Source organism: Bos javanicus, chromosome 2, assembly GCF_032452875.1.
Source record: "Bos javanicus breed banteng chromosome 2, ARS-OSU_banteng_1.0, whole genome shotgun sequence".
Lineage (NCBI taxonomy): Eukaryota > Metazoa > Chordata > Mammalia > Artiodactyla > Bovidae > Bos > Bos javanicus.
Window position 1 is genome coordinate 115,826,545 of NC_083869.1, and position 16,892 is coordinate 115,843,436.

Sequence of the window (16,892 nt, forward strand, 5' to 3'; positions counted from 1 at the left end):
ATTATACCTTGATCATGCTGATCTAACTCCTCTGAACTTTATTGTCTTTTTCTATAGAATGTGAACAGTATTCTCTGTCAGGGATATTGTGAGAATTAGATGATGGAGATCACCTTGCATCGTCTTTGCGTTACTGTATATAGTTGGGGTGTGTGTGTGTGTGTTTAGTCACTCAATTGTGTCTGACTCTTTTTGACCCTATGGACTGTAGCCTGCCAGGCACCTCTGTCAATGGAATTCTCCAGGCAAGAATACTATAGTTGTCATGGCCTCTTCCAAGGGATCTTCCCAACCCAGGAATTGAAGCTGCGTTTCTTACATCTCTTGCATTGGCAGGCAGGTTCTTTACCACTAGTGCCACTTGGGAAGCCCATGTACTTGGTAAATCATTCCTGTTATTTTTCTTTTGTGATTGTACCTCCAGACTGGTTCTGTTTATTAGAGTTGAGGATTATCACCCCCACACCCGCTGTTATTTAGAGTACAAAAGTCCTTAAAGTTAAGGTTCTATATAAGATGTGAAATAATGTAAAGTGTACAAATTATATCTTAAAAAGCTTGTTCAGATAATATAAAGTAGTTTTAATATTAGTCTAAGCAAAATTTATTGAAAGGTGAATCTAGTATGTCCACAAATTTTTATTTCAAGGTAAAATATCTTTTCTCTTGTAAACCATTTTGATTTATCACATTGGTCATCTTATTGAATTGACTGAGTCAAAGTAAGTGTTAACTATGTAATGTGTTTCTGTTGAAGCTGAAATATAAACAACACTTTGACAAATACACTATGCTTAAGTACTTTCAGTGTTTTATATCATCAAACTTAATATTAGTTCTTTAGGAAATATGTTTTGTTGTTCTCATATATTAGTATTGTTAAATTCCATTTGAGGTAGCTTTTGAAAGAGGTATTAAATAATAGTTCTATGCAAACTATTTAGAAAGTTTTGCTGATACATTTCTTTGTTAAAATGCACATCTTAACAATAATTTTTTTTCCTGCATTTAATAGCTTTTGGGCCTTCTTTTACCACATTATATAGAAACCTTCAAAAGGCTGGCCAATGTGGCCTAAGGCTTTTTTTTTTTTTTTAGGATTCTATAATATTTAGCATTCTATTTTTCTAGAGCCCTTGAACCCTTTAATTAATAAAGTTAATATAATTTTATAGTTTTCAGTTATTAGGACATTCTCTTAAAACTCTTAAATCTCTCCTTTGCCCCTGAATGAGTACCCTTTATTTTCTGATATTCATTGAATGAATGAATGATTTTAAAAGTGTCTCATTTACCACCCCCTGCCCCAAGAAATAAACTTGTAGAAATGTAGAACCAAAAGAACCATGGTAGCATCTAGCCAAGCATCGCCATTTTATTATTTAGGTGGAGGCCAATTAGATGGATTTGCCTGATTAACCAATGACTAGTATTAATTAGTCAGTGGCACCCCACTCCAGTACTCTTGCCTGGAAAATCCCATGGATGGAGGAGCCTGGTGGGCTGCAGTCCATGCGGTTGCTAAGAGTCGGACACGACTGAGCTACTTCACTTTCACTTTTCACTTTCATGCATTGGAGAAGGAAATGGCAACCCACTCCAGTGTTCTTGCCTGGAGAATCCCAGGGACATGGGAGCCTGGTGGGATGCCGTCTGTGGGGTCACATAGAGTCGGACACGACTGAAGCGACTTAGCAGCAGCAGCAGTATTAGTCCCAGAGTGCTTCTATCTAAATCAGCACTATTTCCACTGGTGCCACTCATTTCACTTACAGGAAAGTAAATGAAATATATGTCCACACAAGAACTTGTATTACAAGTATTTACAGCAGCATTATTCCTAGTAGTCAAAGGTGGAAATGGTCTTGGCTCAACTGAGGTGGCTCAGTGGTAATCCGCCTGCAGTGCAGGAGATGGGGATTTGATCCCTGGGTCAGGAAGATCCCCTGGAGTTGGAAATGGCAACCCACTCCAGTATTCTTGTCTGAGAAATCCCATGGACAGAGAAGCCTAGCAGGCTCCAGTTCATGGGGTCTCAAAAGAGTTGGACACAACTGAACACGGAAACATCCCAGGTGAACATCCACTGATGAATGGATAAAGCAAATGTGTATAGCTGTACAGTGGAGTTTTTTTGATAATAAAAAGTGAAAAGTAATGATATGTACTGATACATGGTACAGCATTGATGCATCTAGAAAACAGCAGGGAAAATAAAGGATGCTAGTCACAAAATGTCATATAATGTGTGATTCTATTTATAACCTGTCCAGAATAATGGACAAACCTATAGAGACAGAAAGGAGATGGCGCAAAATGGAGAGCTGATAGGTGTGGAATTTCTTTTAGTGAGAGGTGTGTGAAAATGTTCTAAAATTAAATTGTGATGATGGTTGTACACCTGGTGAATGTGTTTTTTAAAAAGAACAAAACACTGAATTTTACCCTTTAAGTTGACAAATTGTATGATACATGAATTATATCTCAAAAAGCTTGTTAAAAACAAGTCTAAAATATTTTGATAGCAGCCCAGAACTAGGCATCAGTGTTACAGATTGAGTATTGCAATTACTACTAGTTAACAATCATTGTTGACTAAAAGTCAGGTTTTGCCAAAGCGTATTATGTAGAACACGTCTCCTGAGGTGATGTTATCACAGTGCTTCGTGGAAAGGGGTTCTGTGCCCAAAAGCATATGGGAAGTGCTGAGTTAATAACACAAAGTTGAACCAGTATTATTAATGCATGATTTCTCAGAGCTTGTAACATGCTCTAAGAAAGGAGATAAACATAAAGTGACCAAACCTGTTTATCACAGAACCCTTCTACCTCAGTCAACCTTTTGTTGAATTTATAAGAAGCTATAAACAGCATCTTTTAAGTTAGCAAGAAAAAAGAACAGATTCATTGAATATTTACTCTTTAGTACTTTTAATCACAGCAGCTTTGTAAATTAGGTATTACTGTATCTGCCTCTCCATCCCTTGTTTTCAAATGAGGATATTGAGGCTTAAAGAAGTTGTAGTGTCCTATAATTAGAAAACAACAGACCCAAGACTCAGAACCACTTTCATATCTCAGTTGTTGTTTTTCCCCAAATTTAGTTAGTTAAGTGTGCTTCTTTAAAATGTGTGGACATGTATTTTTAGAAACAGTCCCACTCGGTATAGTTCAAACAGTGGTTCTAGTACTTAACCTAAATTTGATTTCTGTTGAGAACTTTTCTTTACGTATAACCTGTCTGACCTCAGTCATGCAGGTTAAGATCTGCATGGGATGAATTTCTCTTTTCTCTCTCTTTTTAGCCATCATATTTTAAACTGAAAGTGCTGCTCACCTTTCTTATGGAGTCCACTGACTAATTTTCCCTGAATAATTTGTTCCCTTGAGTTGTCTTTACTAGTTTCTAGTTAATGTAGAGTTGAAAATAAAACAAACATTATTCAGGTGCTTTCTCTGAGATTTGACTTTTTAAATGCTAAAAGGTAGATACTAGATCATTTTAGGTGATTCTATGAATAGCATTTTTGGGAGTAACTGCTGAGGCCTAGAAAATCATTTTATGTATATTGTTGCATCTTCACATGAAAAAAAATGTTAGTGTTTATTTAAAAGTTGTATTTCATAAATGTTTCTTTGTTTGATATTTGTTTTTCTGGTATTATTCTAATCTCTTTGTTTCAAATACTGTAAATACTAGTATCATGAATATAGTTGAAGTAAAGACTCTGGGTGCGTTTTTATGTTTATTCTTATGCTATCTCCTTTGTAAGTGTATTCTAATTTTAGAATTTTTTAATGAAATAAATTTACTTTTATTTCGACAATAGTTACTCATAAGTTAATTGACACTGGTCTCTTTATGGCTTTCCATAAGGCCTTTCTGGAGCAATGCATTCTCAAGTGTTTCCTCACGCTCATTTTGGTAGGTGGCCACAGCTAATATCTAGGTTTGTGTGGCAATTTGTCTACCTGCTTGTGGAAGCTTCTGCTAGTGTTCTGGATCCCTGCATGTGAAGTTAAGTTTTTTCCATGTTTTAAAATGGAGTGGGCATGGATGTGTGGCATTGGGAATAACTTATATTTACTTTATAGTTACATGAAAATCTTCTGTGGTAATTTATGTTTTAATATTGAAAAGCATATTGCTTACCTCCATGGTCACATTAGAATGTTAATAGCTTTTTTGATTATTTTTCTTAAGTTTGAATTCATAGTACTTTGAGTGACACACCTTTTCTATGTACCAAACCATTTTACCACATTATTCCATGGAGTTTGGCTTTGCTTAACTGTAGCCAACTTTTGCTTTATACTGCTTTCTTAAAAAGTGAGCTGTCAAAGTTATGTCAGTGTATTGTTGTCTGTTCTGAAACCCTTCTGTTTCCCTTGCAGTGTGCTTATTATTCTTTAATTCACTTGCTTCCCAGTGGCTTAGTTTCCTTTTTCTTATGAATAATAAAAAGTAATATTTAAAATTTTACCATCTTAATTAGGTTCACTGAGGAGAATTGCACTGTTACAAATATAAGGATTATGAGAATTACTTTGAGCAACATCCATAACAGATTTTTAATTTTTTAATAAAAGATAATTCTATATAGCACGTGTAGTATTAATTTCAGTGCCTTAAGTCAGCATTCAAGTTGGTAATTTTTTTTTCTTAGAATCAGAAAATGCAGTGAATTATCTTGTTTGATAACATAGTGCTGAAAATGCTTTACTATGTAATTGCTAGTGTTCTGTATTAAAAGCAACATTGTTGGCTCTTCTTTCCTAGAACATATAGTTGAAAGCTTCTGTTTTGAATCATTAGGAAAAAGTAATATATCGTTCTGTTACTATGTGTGTTTTTATATGAGTAATAATGTGAATTTATAACTCATTGTAAGTGGGGGGTGATGGCAGCATACCGTGTGTGTGTGTGTGTGTGTGTGTGTGTGTGTGTGTGTGTGTAGCTGTAGTTCACACACAGATTTCCCCAACCTGTGAATGAGTGCTTCATTCCATGAAGTTATAGTGAGTAGATATGGCAGGCCATGGTAGTTATTGGGTACAGTGTCATTAATCCCTACATTCTTTGCCTCTTTTAAGAAGGCCTATTTCATTTTCTGTTCAGTTTTTGTGTACTTTGCCCCAGTTTCTATAACTCATTGGTCCTAATATTATCTTCCTTATACCCCTTATGCAAAGAAATCTTGGTTTATTTATACTTTTCAAAAAAGGAATGAGAGTCTATATAGTTTAATTGTGTTAATGTTTTTATTAGGATTATCCCCCATCCATTTTTTGACTATGGTTACAAAGCTGCATAGGTTTTGAGTGGCCTGCTGCAGACCCTATTTCTCCTGTAAGTTTTATTTTTAAGTGAACTATTTTGCAGAGGTTTTTCCAGGAATACATATACTACATTATAGCAGACAGTTCACTAGATATAAATGTTTGACTATTTTACTATGTATAACAAAGCAAAACTTAAAAATATATATACTAGTATACATGTGAATTGCATGATGATGGACTTTAAAAGTAGACTGCTATTTAGACTCATTTATATAATTACTTTGGGAGGTTTACTTTTGATTTCAAATGATAGCTTTATAGCTTACATTCAACTGTATGGCACTAAAACTTGCTATTAAGTTTGTTGGAGTTTGGGGATTTAAAATACATCTTTCTATTTTTAAGGTAAATGATGTCTATTTTACATTGTTGAGTATGAGTATAGACAACCTCCGTTTTTGTTTGTAAGTGATCAGCCTTTCCTTCTCCCACCAGCGGCGACCTTTGGCACTGCATCCATGAGCATGCCTGCGGGCTTCGGGACTCCCGCTCCCTATAGTCTTCCCACCAGCTTTAGTGGCAGCTTCCAGCAGCCAGCCTTCCCAGCCCAAGCAGCTTTTCCTCAACAGACAGCTTTTTCTCAACAGCCCAATGGTAAGAGTTAACATTTGGCTGGTGCCAAGTTCATGGCATGTATCCTTTATCATAATTTGAATGTTTGGACAAAAGGATTTATCTAAAGAATGCTCTAGTGTTATGTACTGATTGTTTATTACACAGATATAGAAACCTTTGGTGAGTTAGGCCTCAGAAAATTGAGTGATTTAGTAAGTTTTTGTGACCAGATTATAGATTTGGGAGTAATCTGAAACTAAAGAGTACCTCTTCTTTCTCAGGATCTCCAGTATCTTTCTTGTATGTTCTGTGTTATAATATGCTTCTTGATTTTAAAAGGAAACTTGATAGACCTAGAGAGTTTGCTTTGCATTGGAGAATTGTTGATTTTGTTGCATTTATTGTATATATTTTGTTGTTTGTTGGTGGTGGTGGTGACATAGACTAAAGGTAACTGTATTGTAATTCGAGTTTGTTACTTTTTTTAGGAAGATTCACTAGAGAAAGTTTTCAGGTTTTGTTTCTGTTTTTGTTGTTGTAGTCTTTTTTGTTTGTTTTGGGTGGATTTTGTTTATTTTTTGGCCGTTCATTTGCTGAAGTTTGAAATCCTTGGGTCACATCCCCTCTTAAATAGTCAACAAACTCATCTTTTGATTAAATCCTTTGTCAGCAACTTACATAGCTGGGACAGACTGGAATTAACCATTTCTGGGGAATCGACATGTCTCTTTAAGACATGCCACTGAAATTTTTAACTTACTTTGAAGAACATGAGACTCAACAAGTTAACATTGATTTTTTTAATTATTGTTGCTCTGGTGGGGATTTTTCTGAAACTCCTTGATTGTCGCTCAGAGGTATAGGTTATAATTGTTGGGTTTTTTTTTTTTTTTAAACAAGGTGCAGGTTTTGCAGCATTTGGACAAACAAAGCCAGTGGTAACCCCTTTTGGTCAAGTTGGAGCTGCTGGAGTGTCTAGTAATCCTTTTATGGTAAGTGAGATGCAGTTTTAAGCACTTTGTAAGTAAGTCGTTGCGTTGTTTTCAGAGTGGGAAAAGCAGGATGTGATTCCTCCCAGATGCAAGATTGTACGAATCGAGGCAGCCATTGTGCACAATCTTTGTTGATTTAAGAAAACACATTAATCAGCTGGAAAGCAAAACGTTGACAGTAAACTATTGTAGACATGAAACTTCTGTGCTTTCTTATCAAAATTCTGCTTTATGAGAGGCTGCCGATTTAGTGACCAATGTGAAAAAGGAATCCTGCAGTCATTTGGTTTGTGTGGTAAATGTATTTTTTAGGACCAATCCCTTCTTGGAATCTGTTAACAGAATTATGTGAGGTAATGGATATAAAAGACACAACACAGTGCCTGGTAACCTATAGTTGTGTTACAGTATGTTGCTAAGAACAGTAATTGTTGTTCAGTCACTAAGTCGTGTTCTGACTCTTTATGACCCCACTGACTGCAGCGTGTCAGGCTTCCTGACCTTCATGGTCTCTCGGAGTTTGCTCAGACTCCTGTCCATTGAGTCGGTGATGCCATCCAACCATCCCATCCTTTGTTGCCTCCTTCTCCTTTCTTAATAATAGGAATGAATAAATATGGTTGCCAGTAATTATAAAACCCTAATCTAAATTGGAGAAGGAAACGGCAACCCACTCCACTACTCTTGCCTGGAAAATCCCATGGATGGAGGAGCCTAGTAGGCTACAGTCCATGGGGTTGCAAAGAGTCAGACATGACTGAGAGATTTCACTTAATAATACTTAATCTAAATACTATTAATTAAAAAAATATTATTATTTTCCCACACACTCTTGTCTGTCTATTTATTTTGTCTTATGTTTTCCTTTAGACTGGTGCACCAACAGGACAATTTCCAACAGGAAGCTCATCAACCAATCCTTTCTTATAGCCTTATATAGACACTTTACTGGAACGAACTTTTACATGGTCACATTACATCTCTCCGCCTCTTGCACTGTTGTCTTGTTTCACTGATCTTAGCTTTAAACACAAGAGAAGTCTTTAAAAAGCCTGCATTGTGTATTAAACACCAGGTAATATGTGCGAAACAGAGGGCTCCAGTAACAACTTTTAACCTGTGAATTGGCAAAAAAAAAAAAGTAGCGGTATCATGTATATTAAAAATTGGCTAATATTAAGTTATTGCAGATACCACATTCATTATGCTGCAGTACTGTACATATTTTTCTTAGAAATTAGCTATTTGTGCATATCAGTATTTGTAACTTTAACACATTGTTATGTGAGAAATGTTACTGGGGAAATAGATCAGCCACTTTTAAGGTGCTGTCTTAAATTGGGAAATGAATGACCTAAAATCACTTTAACCATTGCTACTGGAAAGTTACAAAGTCAAAATTGGAAGGTTTTAGTCATTCTTGAATTTTTCCTTTCTGAAGAGCTCTTCTGTTTATACATGCCTAAATTCTTTAAAAATGTAGAGGGATACCTGTCTGCATAATAAAGCTGATCATGTTTTGCAACAGTTTGCAGGTGAAAAAAATAAATACTAGAAAATATGCTATTGTTTTGTGTTCTTGCTGCAATGCCTTTACCAAAGTGGCCTTAAATATCAGTAGTGAATTGAGAACATCTTGAATTCTTAAATTAGAGTTTCAGAAGACTTCTAGTGACTAACTTTTATGTCTAAAAGCAAATTTTATAAAAAGGCCATGTAGAAAATTTATTAAAACTACTATGACTGCTATGTTTAGGAATATGTCAGTGGTAAAGCATTTAATGTAGCTTGTTAGATTCACTGTAATCCTTCTAATTTCTTTGCAACTTCTTAATTTTGTGAAAATTTGTATATATGAAGAATTTGCATGTATGTGTATTTACAAATTTTTTTAAGTATCTTGAATTCTCAGACTGCAAAAGGCTTATTTTAACTATTGATTTTTTAAAAAAAATATTGTCTTTGAATGTATTGGAAGCAGACATGCATTAACTGTGACATGATTGCACCTCAGTTTTTTTTCTTTGGACAAACTGATATTAATAGGACATTTGTTTAATAGGACATTTGTTTATGTTCATTTCTAGGGGAAAGAAACTGGAACCCAGTGTTACCTTAAAGTTATAGAATACTTTGTTTAAAAAGGCAACGATACTAATGTTTAGTTATATCTTTATGTTAATATTCAAGTGAACTTGATTAAATATTTATATAATGCCTGATTCATCCAGTGATAATCTGGCAATCTCATCAAAACAGAACACAACTGAAAAACTTGTAATAGTTTTTGTTTTTTTTTTAATGCCTTTGAGCAGCCCACAGAAGTCACACAGTCCATATGTTAGAGCTCATGTTTTTATGTGAAATTTTGATTATTAGATTTCCCAGACCGTGGCATATTAACAGTTCAGAAGTTATGGCTTGAAACGAAGGAGATAGAATGTATGACAAGCATACACTGTCCAAGACTAGTTAGTGTAGGGACAGCCAGGCGTTTAGAGGGCATCACTATATACACCATCTTCTGAAAATTGCCTATTACTGTGACTCTGTGTCATCAAGAAAAGGTGAAATTACATATGTAAATATGTAATACATATTTGAAAAGTTTTCTTACAATACTTAAAATTGTTTTTAAAGCTTTGGTATTAAAAGAGGTGAACATCAGTTTCCTCAAACATTATTCGTGCTGAATACCTTTTCAAATGGTGACTACAGGAGTTGTTTTCATAGTATATTAAAATCTGTGTTGAGTTTTAAACTTCTTGAAGCATTGCTGTCCAGTGCATTATCTAGCTGAATGTATAGTTGTCTGAACTACTTTGATCAGACTGGGAAGTCTCTGCCCCCTTTCTGAACAGTATGCCTCTTCTCTTAGAATTAAATGAATGCTGCAAAGGTCTGGGTGTATGTCGGTGTATACTTGAAATCTCTCCAAATTTTTGGAGTCACCTTCCAGCCCCCTCATGGAGGGAATACTTAAGAGATGTCTTTGAATTCCTATGTTTTAGATTGTATTGGGTCCCAATCAACTCTTGTACCAAGTTATGCTATACCATTGAAGGCCATTACCCAGTTAACCTACCAGGCTTTCCATCTAAGAAATAAGTAAATTAAACAGTTGTTATTAAAATTATTTTAAAGACTATTTTTTTCTGGGTAAACCTTGAGGTTTGTAATTAAGTGGAAACTCCTGTTGACTTTGAATGCTATAAAATCAAAATGCTTAGTGTAAGAAGTGATCCAACTTTAATGTGGATTTGAATCCTCAGACTTTCATATTCAGATTTGCTTCTGGTTTTACGTGGACTATCAGAACTGTGTTGAACAGTGAAGAGGAGAAAATACTCAGTGGTAGCAACATGAAGACACAGTTTCCTAACTTACTGTACTGGTTGAGTCATCTTCTCTCCTTTTGTGTTTGCTCAGGAAAGAAAATTTTCTTTTAGGGTGACAAGCTTTATTGATTACTTTAAAGGTATATTTTACTCTTATTTTTGTGAAGATAGAGATCAAGTAGTCACTTGCTTCCGCAGAATAATTCTTTCTGTAAATTTGAAGAAGCACATCAGTGCTTGCTTTTTACTTCTGAGTTGCCCCACCTCCCAACATATATCCTCGTTGGTACAGTTCCTGTAAGTTGGTAAAACGAAGAGAATAACTTAACTGGCTGCTTTCCAAACATTTTGGCCTCAGGACTATAAACTGTTTTTAGTTATTGAAGATCTCCAAAAAGCTTTTGTTTATGTAGCTTGTATTGCTCAGTATTTGGTGTATTAGAAATTAGTACTGAGATAGTTTTAAAACATATTTATTCATTTAAATGTAACAATAATAAACTCATTACACATTAACATAAATACCGTTTTTGATGGCAAATAACTGTTTTCCACAAACAGAAGACCATTGTTTACATTTTGCACATCTCTTTAAAAATCTGGCCCAACAGAAGCAGTGGGATTCTCACACTGCTTTCACATTGCAGCTCTTTTAGGTGACACAGTGTGTAGGCACTGGGAAACTCCACCACGCACTTGGGAAGCCACGAGTGAAGCAGACACATTTTAGTATGCTGAAAATGGTTTTGACTTGGGGTTTTGCGGGGGACCCGCGGGGTTTCTCAGACTACAGTGGTTTGAGAACCACTGCACAACACTTTAAATTTGTATTTTCTGTGACAACGATGTTTAGTTGTAGTGTAAATATACTTCTCCCTGAACTTCTGAGTGTTTTTGTTGGCTTGATGAGAAAAATTTAAATTTCAGTTGAAATGGCAAACTTTTTAAATGTTGTTTTCTGGATTTTCTTTCTTTGATTTTTATTTGAATGTATTTCAGTAATAATGAAATTGGTGAATATCTCATTTTTAAAAGGAATATTCCAAGTTCTGGCTCTTGGATATTAGTACTTATATTAGAATTATTTATTCTTTTGACCACTTTGAAATTGTGGTATTCTTTTGGTAGAGTGTCAGATAGCTATTTTAAAATTACACCTTGCTAAAGAAAGTTCAAAAATGAAGAATAATTTCTTATCTCTACTGTGTTTATAGTTAACAAAGAATTTTAACTTTGTGTATGTATGTGTGTGTATATATATACATATATAGGAATGAAAACAGGATTTCTCTAACAAAAATCATTACCTTCCAAGACGTCGGCTACAGTTAAAGGAATGATGTATTTACTTAAGAAAGAAGTTTGCTCTGGGTTTTTCCCCCAGTGGTTTTTTATACTTGTCCATTTTTAGAAAGAACACTTGTTGTTTCTCATTTAAACAGAATGTTTTTAAATTCTTTTGAAGACATTGTGACTTTGTAAAAGGTAGTTTATGATACATAGTCAGTCACCTCTTGCTGCTGTGGTTGGCATACAGTAAAACATGCTGCTGTCCTCAGGCCGGCCTGTGCCTTGCTTCTTGGGCCTCTTTGTTCATGTTTGTGCTCCTGCTCCAAACTCACATTCAGAGTGACTCACCTCATCTTTGGCCTCCACTTGCAGTCTCAGATTTATATCAGAAAGTTAATCTCTACGGGACCTTATAAAGATATATTTCTTTAAAGATATGACTTGAAAGTAATAATGGTGACGGTATTACAGAGTGTGGTTTATTAAGCTCTTTTAGTGTATCAGAAACTTGCTAAATGCTTTTCATGTATTATCTCATATGGTCCGTAAAGTGGGCTCATACTAAGGATGAAAGAAGCAAGGCATTTGGCTAATGACAGGGCTTTTGCTCTGGGGAGCAGGTGTTTTATTGCTGGATTAAGATGCTCTCACATTTATGTGTAAGCAGATTTTTAAAAAATCGTATGAAATTCTAAGAGAATCTCTTTCTATATCTTATATACCTAATAAAAATCATTTTTAATTTTGATTCCATTCATAATTTGCTGAAATCAGTAGTTTATTCTCTAGGGTTTTATTTAAACTTTACAAGTAAATTCATGGGGGTAAATAGTGGGTCAGGTTTTAAAATTAAGAGACATTTGAAGTATCACAATAACTCCTGTTTTGAGAAACATTCCAACTATTAAGTCTGTGCCCTAAACAGTAGTAAAATTACTTTTGAAAGGGTGCTGTTACTAAAATGTGTTATTGTATTGAATTTATATTCATTAGTTAACTTTTGCCTTGTATATTTTAAAACATGTCATTCATTAAAAATTTTATGTGGTATATTTGAACAATTGAATATACGACCAAGATGTGCTGGTCATATGTTGTGCTGGTGAATGCTTCTCTCTCATGAAAAAGTGTCCTGTTCTGTAGTGCTTACTGATACATGTGATATTAATACTCTCACCATGGCTGATTTCAGCTACCAGTCTGATGTTAATTTAATTAAACTTGGAGTTAGACACATCAGCCTCACTTTGCAGGCCAGCTCCAGCAGGGCACAGATGGGTAATTCCACAACCCAGTTCATTAAATTTATTGGTTATTAGGTGATTGTATGTAGTATTTGAAGAGCCTTCTGTGTTGTTAATTCAGTAAGCATTTGAACACTAGTTTACTTAGGGCTTTCCTGGTGGCTCAGACAGTAAAGAGTCTGCCCGCAACGTGGGAGAAGGGCATGGCAACCCACTCCAGCATTCTTGCCTAGAGAATCCCGTGGATAGAGGAGTCTGGCCATCCACAGTCCATGGGATCACAAAGAGTTGGACACAACTGAACGACTAAACATAGTAATTAATTACTTCTAGAAGTGTAGTGGGCACTGAAGTATTTAATCTGGAAAGACCCCCAAGTGTTGTGAAAACCCTGGTTTAAAAAGTCCAATTATTGTTCTAATGTAGAGGTTGCACATTTATGGCATTTACTCTGAATTCTCTCTGCAGTTGTGTTTTGTTTGACCATCACCGTGTTTTAAAAACTTGAATTTTGTGTAGTTTGAAGGGTGTTCGTACTCTCAAGGTGGCCACTAGCCTACTACTATAAATTTTCTGAGCCTCAAACGTTCAAAAACGTTTTAAGGCCTTTGAATTGGCAAATTCTGAGTAGACATAAAAGGGATCCTTTTATGCCAGCTGTTAACTGTTCTGATTTTGGAGTCAGTTCTGTAGGATTTGAATTTATGATGCTATTTTCTGGTGAAGACTTGCCAAAAATGTATTTCCTTTCAAACTCGATAGCCTCTATGTATTTTGCTTATTTTATGCTAATGGAGGAAGATTCAACATGCTTAACTATATTTTTGAAATCTAGGGTCGTTGAACTCACAGGGCTATGGAGTTTAAAGATTCAGGCTTTTGTAACCAGGAAAAGTGATCCTAGATAAAATATTTTAATTGGTGATTCAGATGTTCATTGGTTAGTTTCTTAATTGGTTCTCTGGAATCTTAAATAGATATTATCCAAATTACAGTTTAACCAGTGAGACTTAAAACTTGAATTCTCACCTTTTCCTCAATCTTGAGGGACAGAGAAAGCAAACAACCCAGAAGCCTTCTAATTTTGACTAAATAATCGTTAAGTAAAAGGCATGAAAGGATTGTGAATTAATGTTACCCAGTGTTTCATAGAATGCTGTGGGTACAATCAGGTTTTTTAAAGACTTTAAAGGTTTTTTATATGTTACCAAAATATAAGACATGTTTATGATGTTTAAAAATTACGCAATATACAAAGGGGTATAAAGTGGAAAAGTGTGTCTCCTTCCTGTGACTCTCTTCCCACATCCCAGGGAAATACAGTTACTTGTGTTTTTGTATAGTCTTTCAGAAATGTTATCATTTATTATATACTTCTTTCTCTCTCTATATATGCCACTTGCTGTCCTCTGTTGTTCTAAATGTATGGTTTTATAACTTGATTCTCTGTTTAACTTGGTTATTTTTCCATATTACCACATCCAGCTCTAATTCATTATCTCTTTGGAGCTCCAAGATTTCATTATATGGATGCCCCTTTTGAAGAATATTTGTTTATAGAGTTTTTCTACTTAAAAAACATTGTTAAAATGAGAATATCCTTATGCATATATGAAGGTTAGTCATGAATCTGCCTGACTCTAAACTCAATAAAATAGACGTCATTCAATTTTGAATCTCACCTGCAGATTCTGTATGACTGTCTTAAGATGTTTGAAAAATCTCATACTTTTTAATTGAACTGTGAAGGCCTTCAGTTAGTTCACTGAAAATTGTGCAAGTTCACATCTATTTAGCACCTTAATTTTAATTTTTCCGTGACCCTTGACATTTCTAAACGTTCAAGGTTTGGGACTATTTTCTATTACTACTTGTTGGTATTATGCCTTTCCTTATCTACATTAGCTTAGAATATAACTTATTTTTGAGATGAGAACATAGAATTTAATTTGGCAAAATCTTTTGGCACAACCACATGTTTTATTTATTACTTCTCCAAAATTAACTCCCTTTGCCTTAGAAAAGACTTGGGTAATAACTGAAAGTTCCAGTTCTCATTCCTCACAAGATTATAGAGTCAAGAATTTCTTTATTTGTGTTTATCATTAGTCAAGGACAAGTCTTGGTTTCTGGAATCGTTTATGAGAAATAATATCAGCACTTAAGGCTAAGAATAGCGAATGAGATAACTGAGAAATCTGAAAGAAAGAGCGAGGCCGTTTTAGTCAGCAGGGCATATCTTGGAAGATGTTTTGATATGACAAGATTTATGAAGACCAGTCTTAATTGCAAGAGGTGGTCTTAGGTATTAGGCAAAAACAGGTTGATTTCAATTTTCATTTCAAATATATGGTAGATATATTTGATTTATTGTTCATTGTGAAACATTGTTGGAATAATTTTTTCAAAATAAAGACTCCTGAATTTATGTACCATTTGAAAGTAGTAGCCTTTTTCCTTTGATGGTCACAGAACATAACAAGACATCTGGAACACTGAAGAGTAATGTATTTCCCTTTTGTTGTGCACATTTGTTCCTGCCAAGCACACGATGCATCTGCTTCCAGCCTTACTTTCTTTGTTCCATTAGTTGTGCATTAATAGCAACTTTTGTCACTTTCTCTTTGATTTTTAAATTACAAAGCATCTGCTTTTTAAAGGCATGTATTTATTACTGAATTTCCAGTATTGATTCCCGATCCCCAAAGGATGACATTTTTTCTTGAAATTCATATTGTTCTAGCTTGATTTTTAAGACAGTGGTTTTTGTAATTAGATTTTAATTTCTCTACTACGAACTGAAATTTAAAAGGCACATAGTAAACTATCTTTGGTTCTTCATATGTCTAATCTTATTTCCTGGTAGTAGCCATTATTTTTTGTGTCCCAATTCTGTACATTTTTGTTGTTTAAATTACTTTCATTAATCATCAAAACCCAGAAGAAAATTTATTTTCCTCTGAATCAATAATTTCACTCAACTACCACTATTCTCCCCACCCCCTCCCCTCCATCTAGAGGGAGACTAAAGTTTAGTTTAGTCTTATTAGGTGAAGAAAGACTCAGAATTTTTTTTTTAAGTCGTATGCTAACGTTTTTAAAATTAAAACTGAACTTGAGGATTGAAAGGTACTGACCCAGAGTCAAGTTTCCTGTGTTTCAGTTTTAAATTCTGCGTTAACCGGCATTCAATGAGCAGGTAATTTAGATGCCAGTTCCCCAGCTTTAAAGAGAAATATCTTCCAAATGGTAAAACATGATTCCCATCAGCCATTTGGAATATATGTTTAGAGAATAATTAGCTTTGGAAATTGGAATTAGACATTTCATAATAATAGCTGTTAGGTTGAGCATAAACTATTGTATTTTCTAGTTTGAAAGTACAGGTAACACCACCACCATATAGTTTCATATTATGGCCACTATTTTCAGTTTCTTTTATTCAGAGCTATCTTTTTAAATGCAGAAAATTTTGACTTTTTAAGTAATGGTCGAGGATTTCTCAGGTGAAGGAAATTGTGCTAAATGCTGTATATCAGTGTCGTAGTATCTTCCATTTAATCTGTATTAATTTGGTGTCACATTGCTGAATATTTTTTAAACATTTCCTGTTATTCTCGTAACCTTATATGTAGGAATGACTTTATTTTACCAGATGAAACAGACTAGGTGGTGGTTTACTTGGCTCAAGGAATTTAAGCAGCAGGACTGAGCTTTAAACCCAGCTGTCAAAGCAGACATTCAGAACCACTCCACCCCAGTTCCTTGGAGCAACTGATGGGGGAAGGGTGATCCCTGCAAATCAAGAGCAGAGAAAAGGGCTCTGGAGACCAGGAGAGATCTCAGTCCTGTGTACAACAGACTGATAAAGGAGTGTCAGTCTTGAAGGAATAAAATGTAAGACTGAGGACTAAGCCTGAACTGAAATGGGAGGGAGAGGAGTTTATGTGTTCTGTGAGTATTCAGAAGCTTAGTAGTGTTGATTCTTTGCGACCCCATGGACCATAGCCCACCAGTCTCCTCTGTCCGTGAAATTTTCAAGGCAAGAATACTGGAGTGGTTGCCATTTCCTTCTCCAGGAGATCTTCTGACCCAGGGATTGGATCTTGTCTCTTGATTGGCAGGCGGAT

The 16,892-nt window shown here is 35.0% G+C and overlaps 1 protein-coding gene across 9 annotated transcripts in view; it reads left to right on the forward strand.

The window, feature by feature from the left end:
- The window catches only part of AGFG1 (ArfGAP with FG repeats 1), an 81,507-nt gene extending 66,303 nt beyond the window's left edge, over window positions 1–15,204 (forward strand). For 4 of the 9 annotated variants that reach the window (XM_061386861.1, XM_061386848.1, XM_061386897.1 and 1 more), the window contains 4 exons: window positions 3,878–3,925; window positions 5,779–5,937; window positions 6,799–6,890; window positions 7,761–15,204. In XM_061386861.1, coding sequence (XP_061242845.1) covers window positions 3,878–3,925; window positions 5,779–5,937; window positions 6,799–6,890; window positions 7,761–7,820 — 359 coding nt within the window. In that variant the 3' untranslated portion in view covers window positions 7,821–15,204. The other 5 variants (XM_061386888.1, XM_061386853.1, XM_061386905.1 and 2 more) reach the window with 2 other exon arrangements.
- The last annotated feature ends 1,688 nt before the right edge of the window (window positions 15,205–16,892 follow it).